Source organism: Beta vulgaris, chromosome 5 (assembly GCF_026745355.1).
Source record: "Beta vulgaris subsp. vulgaris cultivar EL10 chromosome 5, EL10.2, whole genome shotgun sequence".
Taxonomy (NCBI): domain Eukaryota; kingdom Viridiplantae; phylum Streptophyta; class Magnoliopsida; order Caryophyllales; family Amaranthaceae; genus Beta; species Beta vulgaris.
Window position 1 is genome coordinate 2,731,116 of NC_079206.1, and position 10,330 is coordinate 2,741,445.

The following is a 10,330-nucleotide window of genomic DNA, read 5'->3' on the forward strand; positions in this document are numbered from 1 at the left end:
GTGTGTACTATGACAAAAAATAGTTATCCCTTTTAAAAAAGAAATAATATTTATGAAAAGCATATTCTTTGTACTGTTTTGACATTGATGTATTTATTTCAGATAAATTGTTACAGAAACATGGTCTATACTAGGGTATTTTTTTCCTTTTAAAACATTAGAGGTATGTTGCATTTTACAACCAAAAGTCTATGTTTCATCATTTCAAGCATCTTCTTATTTGTGATATTTCTATATGCATATTGTCATTTGTGGGTGGTTTATTAATAATCTATACAATTTTTTCACTAAAAAAAGGGTGGTCTTTATTTTTTTTTGTAATTTACGAGTTGTCAGGATGCCATTGTCAAAAAAAGTTATTAATTCTATAGGCTAAATTTGCTTTTTCAATATTTCTTTTTCTATCATGGAGTATGCACAACAAAACGTAGCTTGTTGTTTGGGTTTGACGTATATTTTTATTTATTTTTAGCAATGCTGAAGAATCTAGTATTTAGAGTTCACATTTTGTTACGTATTGGAGTGTATTTTGGTGGTTGCATCGTGACATTTAAAGCTTTTGAATTTATTAGACTTTTAATGAGGCGGAAGAATATATTACTTGACATTGATTTTTTGTCACATATAAAGCTCGTAGTTTGGTGGTTAGATGATGATTCACGTAATTTGTCATGAATTTCTAGATCTCTTAGTAAAAACCTTTCTAGTTTTAATCAAAATTTTATGAGTAATACAAAATAGCTCGAAAGAGATGTCATGTCACCAATTGTAAGAAAGTGAGACACGGGGGGCTATAATGCTCGCCTATGTGTTTAAAGAATATATTTGATATTAATGTTTACATGACACACCAATTCTTTTAAATTAAACCACAGACTTTATACCTTGTCAATGTATATATACTTATTTCGTTATGTTTTAAATTAAATACGAGGGGCTGACACGAGGGATATAGATGAGGAGAGAGATAAAGAGAAAGAAAAATAAGACTCATGTGATGAGGAGAGAGATAGAGAGAAGTAAATGCTGAATAGTAAAACAATATTTTATTTATTTTGAAACGACCTAAAATAGTAACTGTTTCATTTATGTTAAAATTGGAAAAGTATTTCACTTTCACCATAATTTATGATTCATAACTAAAGAAAAATATAATCATATGAGATCCTGTTAGATTTGCTTCAATCACTGGATATTAAATTTCTATAATTAAGTATGTTTATAATATGAGTTTTTCTAACCTATGCACCCAGTGCAAATATTAAGCCTTATATTCCATAAATTAATTAACTAAAAATATAATATCTTCCTTATAATTATGCTAAATATATATTAATGACAATTTTGATTTGAATAAAAGAAAAAAAAAGAATATATTAATAAGGAAACTAACTATTTAGCATCATTATAGGAAAAATATTATATTTTAGTTAATCAATTTATTTAATAGATAAGGTTTAACCTTTGCATAGGTTAGAAAAACACTTATAATATATACATGTCAAAGTTTTATACTTCATCTGTTTTTTTTTTTTAATGACAATATTTCTCTTCTTTGGAAGTTTTTTTATATTATTTACAATTTTTTTATTTGGTAGTACCTTTCTTTTTCTTATCACATGACCTCCACTTTTTGTTTATCTTTATTTCTCTTCTCTTGAGTTACTTCATTATGTGCTACGGAGTACTCCCTCTGTCCCAATTTAGTTGCTACATTTGCTTTATCATAGTTTACGAGATGCAACTTCAAACACCAATATCTTGAGTTACATATATGAAAAAATTATAAAAATTATATATTTGGAAAAATACAAATTAGGACGAATCAAACAAGATTCAACATGACTATGTTTTTTTCTTATATATATGGAGTAAAAAATAGTCAAAGTTATGACGTGAATAGTGCCTACGGTCAAAATGTAGCAACTAAATTAGGACGTAGGGAGACAAGGAGTATATTGTAATTATTATCAAACGGAATAATTATTAGCAAGGATAAAACTCAAATGTGCAAACTAAAAAGATACAGAGGTAGTGCTATAGTGAGAATTAAACGAAGGTAGATGTGATAGCTTAGTGGAGTACCATCTTGATTGTTCCCTAGTAGATATTGGTGTTCGGACCAATTATCTTTCCTGACCAAAAAATAAAATAAAATAGAGAGAATTAAACGGAGGTGTGCGTTTCATAAGTCTGCTCATGCGTTTCAACATTTCATGCATTTTCTGTGTTGGCATCTCTCTCATGCAGTTATTGCTGTGAACTCCCTTTTAGCGTACTGCAATTTCATCAGACTTCCACTTCTCCTAACCTTTTCCCTCCACTCTTTCTCATATATTTTTCCTGATTCTCTCTCCTAGGGTTTCGACAACTCTTTGCAATTGCAAACCATCTCATCCTCTGTTTATCTTCAAAACGTTCAAATTTCCATGGATTCCTTCATAATGTCGAGATTGAAGAGTGAGAAAGACGAAATTACTCTGAAATTCGACAAAGCAATTATGGAAAACAACATTTTAACGAAACAATTGGATCAATTGAACAAAGATCACGGCGAGTTGCTACTCAACAACAAGGAAGCTCAGTTTCAACTCACTGAGTCAGTGAACGAGTGCGAAGATTTAAGAAAAAAACTAGGTCTCGCAAATCAAGAGTTTGAGAGGGTGAAGGACGAGTATGAGGAGAAAATTAGGGATTTTACGAGCGAAATCAAGATTTTGAAGAAGCAAAATGTGCATTTGAGTGAGGAGAACGAGAGTTTAGAAGAAAAATTAAGGGATTGTAAGCTGCAAATTGAGGGTTTCAAAAGGAAAATTATGAGATTGGAGGAGGAGATTGAGGAAATTGGGAAGAGAGAGAAAAAAGTTTTGGAGAAGCTGAAAAAAGCGGAGGATGACAGAGTAGAAAACTCGAGGCTTTCAATGAAGAATTCCAAGTTAGAGAGGGATTTAGGTGGTGTTGTTGCTGCTGCAAGTGATCGATTTAGGAGGTTTGAGAAGCGGGTGTCTGAATTGGAACGAGTTGTTGCTAATTTGAACGCCGATTATTCCGGTCTGTTCTGTTCGCCTTATTTTCAATCCTTATTAGAAAAAAGACGCAAGTTTAGATTAGTTCGGATAAGTTCTGATAAAGCCTAACATGTTTAATCAGTTTTACTAGAAAAATTTGGAAAAGTTCAGTTTAGTGAAGATGGCCAAAATAAGGTTTGACATAGCTATAAAATAGGGCCTAATAAGTTCACATAAGCTGAGATAAATTCTAATAAGGACCGAAATAACGTTATAATGCCTCCTTTATTTGATTTGTTTCGTGCATTTTAGATTCTATTAATGTTTTATAAATATGTTTGTTGCTAGAGTTATGTTTTTTGTTTTTGATTCATATGAACCGCGAAGGCAGTACAAACTACAAAGTATAAAGGGGGGTTCGAACTTGTGACCTATTGTCCACAACATCTCAATATTAACCACTCCGCCAAGACATCCTTGGTGTTGCTAGAGTTATGTGGTGTTTATATGTCATTATCTTGTGTTTTTTGTTAAAAGGTTGTTTATGGTTCTTAGTCTTTAGTTTGATATCTTCTGAATGTAATAAACCAGACTGTAAGTCAAATTTGTTGACTTCAATTAGTTTTATGTTAGAATTATATATCCATAATTATGGAAAATTCCTAGTACATCTTGGAGATGAACATAATTTGCCAATCAAGTGGCACTAATATTTATGGTCGACTGGTCGTAGAGGTCAAATACTCAAATATCTGCAATGTTCTTTTTTTTGTTCTTTAAAAATAAACCGCAACTGGATATTTGACCTCTATGAAACTATGACTAGATATTAGGGGCATCTTACTTACATAAATGCCACATGATTGGCTTATTACTAATTCCAGTGATGTACTGAACAACCCTCCATAATTTTCTTTCCGGCACTCACCGGTCATTGTGGTTCATAAATCTTGAACATGATTCCACTCGTGATAATTGATTTGAAATTGGATGTGATAACTGATAATGGGGTAAAGGGTACACAAATGTTTACGCTCTATTCTTTTAACACTCTTTGGCCTTGGCTATTCCACTAGCATTATGTTTCCTCATTAAGATGAGTAATTGAATATTTTGTGTTGAGTTGGTGACTACCGACTAGTATCGTGGATAGTAAGATTTGGTAACTAATCTGGTGCGTAGCATATCCAGTTTATTTTATTTTAAAAAACTATATATGGAGCATTATTAATGGGGAAAGTCCTGGTTAGGGAAGATTACTGGGAGATATACAACAAGTGGTACTAACATTATTGCTTTGTTGGTCAATTTGGAGCTGAAGTTCTGGCTGTTATGCAAAATTCTATCTGTTACTGTGACTATATCCTTTTCTGTAGCTCAAAAGTATGTCTCGTGATGTCCTCGCTGTGGTTGACCAATGGATCCAGCTTCCTGAAGAATATATCTGTCGACATCCCTTTCTTATGCATTTATTTTATACAGCTCTATGTTTTAGTAACAGTGGGTTACCTGCTTTCCTTGGTAAATTCGAGATTAAAAAATATGAACGCAATATTGTGTTGGCTTGTCCAATGTCTTAGCTGCTAGCAATGAAGTATTTGTTTACTTATTAAAATTTTATTCCTTGTTTTCTTTGTCCTCTATGGCTCTATCACTAAGGTGATGCTTGCTCTTTCTTTTCAGGTTCACAACTGGTTGAAAATACTCACCTGATGCAAGAGCAGGAGAGTTGTGGGCCTGAAGCAAAACATCAAGGGCTTGTTGGTGCGCCATCTGTTCATGAAACAACAGCCATGGAAGAGAAGACGGCTTCGTCAATGCCAAGTATTTTGAAATCTCTTTTGGCATATTTAACTTGTTTTTTATTGTCTGTAATTTTTTTTTTCTAGAAGAGTCATTTTATATCCTAAGCATTGAAAATATATAAGGCTAGCAGCAAAACAAAATCACAACTAAGTAGGAGTGGGCTTTAAGCATCACAGCAAGTTATGACAGCCCTTCTAAGAAGGCGTTTCATGACAAGCACCAGGATTTACAGCCGTACCAACCTAAGCAGTCAACTGTTTCCTATTAGCAATTTCATCAAGTTTTCTTGCAGAAAACATCTCACTAAGATCATTTATATGATTTGCCTGACTAAACCAGAAGCATCGAGTTGCCTCTCTCGACATAGTCTATTATTCTTTTCCTTCAAATGGTAAATTCAATCACCAATGTAGCCATTCTGTAAACTGGATACAGACCAGCATTGCTACTTGCTAGTCCGGCAAAGTGTTTATATAATGTAATTCTCTAACTTAATCCTGCATCTGGTTGTCTAATACAACCTATGCACTTCAAAATCTTTCCAGAAATAGCAGCTTGAAGTTCACAACTAAAGACCGGATGTTGTACTGAGTACTGACAAGTGACAGCCGAATTTTTCACAAAAAAGATAAGAATCGCATTCTATGCCAATTCTCTTTAGCCTATTACATGTAGTCAATGTCAATTGATCCATTTTAGCAAGCCAACCTGTGAACTCACGTTTTACGGGTGCTGGAGTATTGCACATAACCTTTTTCCAAGGCAAGTCGATGAAGCTCCCTCTCATTGCTTGATACGCTTTCCTGATGGACAAAGATAGCTGCAAGTTTATAAGATATCCTATGATTCCAATGTTCATTACTGATATGGACTTTACGTTTCTTTTTCTTGGCACTGAAATGCTGATTGTCCTTTGCTTTAGGTCCAAAAGCGCTAAATGCAACACCTCTGAAGGGCCGCCTAGAGAGTTTTGAGTCTGACGCAAGACCTGCAGACGAGAAATCAGCTTCTTCTATGCCTTCGGCTCACAAATCTCCATCAGAAGTTCCTTGCTTTGTCGACTTGTGTAGTTCTGATGATGATGATGGTGAACAACCTTCGCGAAAAGGACTTAAAAGGAAGCTACCATATGATGAATCTGGAAATTCAAACAGAAATTGGGATTATGAAGCTGATATCCTTGAAGATCTGCGGAAGGATACTGAACTTTGCATGGAAGGAATTTGTGCTCTATATAGACAGCATATGCTTTATGGTCTCAGGTATTAAAGGTTTTGTGCTTTGTACTTCCACTATATTTGAAAGTAGATGATATTCAATTTTTGCTGTCATATGCCTAGAGAAACAAATTTGGCCAAGTTTCTTATAGATGAAGATGCAAAAGGAAGGTTAAAAAAGACGCTTGTTGATTTGGAGAAGCATGATGCGAATGGAGCAGATAATTGCAGAAGAATAGCCCTGTCTCGCTCCAAGCAGCTATTTGATATATACAAGAATGGGAAAGATCCGCTCTTTGCTGACATTGTTCTCTGTCAGAAAACAATCATGTAAGTAGGAGTAACCCTCTCTTCCACCCCGCTTTTATTATAGCCCCATGTATTTGCAAGATGGATATACAAGTTTTGAGCTCTCAATCTCCCCTATCAAATACTTCCTTGTCAGATATAGTTCCGTTTTCATTGTAAAATTCTTCATAATGTTGCAAACGTGATGCAGGTAAACCTCTTCAGTCGGTTTCATAGCTCTGAACTCGGAGTCTTGCCTGAAATTCTCTACCGTGTTGATGAATGTTAGGGAGCTGCTGTCTTAAATATCCAGAAGATATGTAAATAAAAGGCTCCTTTTTATCTTTAGGCTATATAATTTAAGTTAGTCAATAGTTATGGTTGCGTATGATGCTGCAATAGGTTGCAAGCAACAATTTTGTTATCTGAGAGGCTTGTAGTCTTCGTAAGTTCGTAGTCGTGCCTGGAGTGCTGAATTACGTAAATGAATGCAACGAGTTGACGGATACGCATAGTTCTCTGTGTGGCAGTAACTTTGTATGAATGAGGAAACTAAAGTGGGTGTTTATTGTAATTATTTACCCCTTTTGACAGAATTCCAACTAAGAACTAATATTCAGTGAATTGTGTAATCACTGTATTGTGAATATTGATCATGCTTTATTTATAATCATTGTTTTCTTTTAAGTTGCTCCATGTGTTGGTAGGGGTTTTGACCTTTTGATTTCATGGCTTGTTTGAAAGTGGTAATGAAGTTATGGTAATTTCGTGAATATGTCACTTAGTTAAGTGGCAACAAAAATATAAACGGTCAGTACTCAGTAGCAGGATATTGAAGATTAAACAAACTGTTTGCAGAATTCTAGGATTCTATTAATCTGTCTCTCCTGCTTGCCACAAACCTTCTGCTTCGGTGCACTTGTTGCTTCAGTGTGAAGCTGTGGACTGGGTGCACATGGACTTGATGACGAAAGATAGGCTGTGAAGAAAAAGTACTTTGGGATGGACAAAATTTTTCATAATACTACATTATGAAAATTTTTGTCAGACAAAAATCTTCCTTAGCCTGTAATTTCACATAATTCTAGGTGTTCCTGGAAACACACATGAATTTGTAGAAATAAATATAAGTTGTCGGCATATAGATAAATCGCATCTTACAACCTAGACTTTTCATGTTTTTAGAAATTCTCACCTTAATGAATTTTTTTTATATATTTCCACCTACCATTTTCAATTTTATTAAAAACTCCACCACTTAACGATTTTTGTTAAATTCCATTAACAAAACCGTAAATGGGTCCTCATATACATTTTGTTAACAAAATCGAACTTGAAATAGTTGCAAGTCTTTCCAAATAGTTATAATTCGTTCCAAACTTGCTCCAAAATTGTTGAGATTTTGCCCTTAAATTGATGAAATTAACTTTGATTTCAGCATAAATTAATAATAAAATGCATATATGAGGTCTACTTAACGGTTTTGTTAACGAAATTTAACACAAATCGTTAAGTGGTGGGAGTTTTTAATAAAATTGGAAATGGTAGGTGGAAATTTATAAAAAAAAATTCATCAAGGTTGGAGTTTCTAAAAACATGAAAAGTTTAGGTGGTTTTGAACAAAAATCCTAATTTCTAATAAATGAAAATTTTAGTTTGAATTGGTTTAATTTATTTACTCTAACTATTATCTCTTAATTTCGAGTTGTCATTTACAAATACTTAATTATGTAACAACAATCCTATCATTAGATTTTGATGGTGAAGATTACATATTTCTTACTTAAAAAAAAGTCACAAATTCAAAACTTTCGTTATATTTGTATATATTGATATAAGATTTAATAAAAATAACCTTTAAATAATTCAGCTTATTTACTACTCTCCCTGTTTCATTTTAATCTACACACTTACACTTTTCACGCATGCCAATGTAAAACTTTAAGGACATATATCTTTAGTTTTGTATTTGTAAAAATTATAAAAATACATATTAATAAAATACATACTAAGACGAATCTAACAAGATCCCACATGACTATGTTTTTATTCACGTATAAATCACAAACAAGGGTCAAAGTGCAATTTGTGAATAGTGTAAAATGTCAAAGTGGGTAGATTAATATGAAACGGAGGGAGTATTTACTTAATCGCTAAAGATCACGTATTCAATATTTGTATTCAATTTCTTCTAACTACGAGTTACTGTTTTTTTTTATTATTATTTTCCCCTTGTGAACCTGTGGGTGTTTGGCAATTGGCACTAGTTAAAAAATCAGGTTTCTTTTCGATTGACCTTATGGCTGTGATGAGGAAGAGATGGTGTGGCACCATACAGGGCCACGTGATGTGACGGATACGTAGATATTTATTGTGACGTGGACTGTTGATCACCAAATAGTAAGTAACTGCACATTTGTGACTTCTGACTTGTGTTGTGTTTATAACCTTCACCTTTGAGTCAAGCCAACTAGCTAAACTAGCATCGCAAATGTTGTGCGGTGATGAGTTGATGATTATGTATTTTGAATTGCCACGCATATCATACCTTCACCTCTCATGCCTTACCCATTTCCCACTTTCCAATCCTCGTATAGTCGTATTCCTCGGTCTGGCATCGCTTCCTATCTCTTATTCCTCAGATTTAGGGATCAATTTTATGGGACTAATTTGAGATTTTTCTGTATTTTTCCCTCAAGTGAGTCTCCTTCATCTTACAAAAAAAAAACAAATTCATTTTATATTATAGCTTTGTTCATTCGTGGTTCATTAATGTGATATATTATGAAGTTTTAATATATCTCATACGGTCATCATAAATTTCATGTAATCATACAACAAAATGCTTTTCCCATTATCTAGGGTTCTTTTTTGTAAACACCAAAACGTTTTATATTTGTTTTAATTGTGAAATAGTAAAAGGATTGTATTGTCACATGGTGCAACAGTTTTATAGAAATATTATCATATTTTCATATACATACAAGTTTTCGGACTTTTCGGAATCACAAGTATGCCACTAACATATTAGATGTCGGATAAAGAAGTTTTCAAGTTCATTTATTATATGTCTACTTATTACAAGATTAACATACAAAATAAATAATAATCTAGTATTACAAAATAAATGCATATTTAGAACAAATACTCATAACATACATTGAAATTTTTATATTGCAACTTTATTTTTCTATGTAATACTAATACTTTGGTATTAATTCACGTAACGTGATGTAGTGTATGATCAAAGTTTATGTAGTCTCATAGCGAAAAAAGCAATCCTTATTATTTTATATGTTGAGGACATGTGTTAAGAAAAACATGTGTTTATTCGAGTTTTACTCGAGGGTGAGGTGGTCGCTTAATGGAGTACTACCAAAATTTCAGGCCATTGTCCAGGATTTAAATCCTCATCCCAACAATATGTTGGGCATTTACTTCTGGGTTGTTTAGCCTTATACACAACTTCTGAGTTGGTGTGCCCTGATACTAGTAGCCTAGCAGGATTTGATTTTTGAACCAATTATCTTTCCTAATCCAAAAATAATAATCGAGTTTTACTGATTTGAACTTGAAATTACTTGCCTTAACTTTTCTATACTTACATTATCAGACATAATCTAGCTCTACTCAACCTTTATATGAACTTATTATAAACTATATTAACTTATGAGCTAATCTATATACATCTATCCTGAAACAAGTGAAAATAAGAGAATGAGAAAATAGCACAAGTACGTGTTAAATGGGTGCAATTCATCTCAAGAAAAGCGTAGAAAATGAGACTTTATGGAGTACAATCTTTTTGCATTTTAGGTGTTTTTCTTTAATAACATCACACTTATACCTTGATTTGATCTACCTCCCAGCTATTGAATTATCATTATACTTAACCATTTTGAGAATTAAGTTACCAAGGTAAATAATCATATATAAACACTATTCACATGACATAAAATTAGGAGGAACAAAACACATAAGACAAATGATTCTATTTTTAAAGATAATTCC

General features: G+C 33.0%; 1 protein-coding gene across 2 annotated transcripts; it reads left to right on the forward strand.

Moving 5' to 3' along the window:
• The first annotated feature begins 2,208 nt into the window (after window positions 1-2,208).
• On the forward strand, window positions 2,209-7,006 carry LOC104892191 (uncharacterized). Of its 2 annotated transcripts, XM_010678038.4 has the most exons (5): window positions 2,211-3,051; window positions 4,692-4,832; window positions 5,737-6,076; window positions 6,155-6,361; window positions 6,531-7,006. In XM_010678038.4, the coding sequence occupies exons 1-5, from the start codon at window positions 2,430-2,432 to the stop codon at window positions 6,532-6,534; spliced, it is 1,314 nt and encodes a 437-aa protein (XP_010676340.1). In that variant the 5' UTR covers window positions 2,211-2,429; the 3' UTR covers window positions 6,535-7,006. The 2 variants fall into 2 exon arrangements, with proteins under 2 accessions (XP_010676341.1, XP_010676340.1); XM_010678039.4 differs by lacking the exon at window positions 6,531-7,006 and having other exon boundaries at window positions 2,209-3,051; window positions 6,184-6,323.
• The last annotated feature ends 3,324 nt before the right edge of the window (window positions 7,007-10,330 follow it).

What these genes read in the sequence shown, in the direction of transcription:
- LOC104892191 (XM_010678038.4), top strand. Translation starts at nt 2,430, where the DNA reads ATGGATTCCTTCATAATGTCGAGATTGAAGAGTGAGAAAGACGAAATT. An exon ending in TTTGAACGCCGATTATTCCG is followed by an intron (nt 3,052 to 4,691) that starts GTCTGTTCTGTT and finishes CTTTCTTTTCAG; the next exon opens with GTTCACAACTGGTTGAAAAT. An exon ending in CATATGCTTTATGGTCTCAG is followed by an intron (nt 6,077 to 6,154) that starts GTATTAAAGGTT and finishes TCATATGCCTAG; the next exon opens with AGAAACAAATTTGGCCAAGT.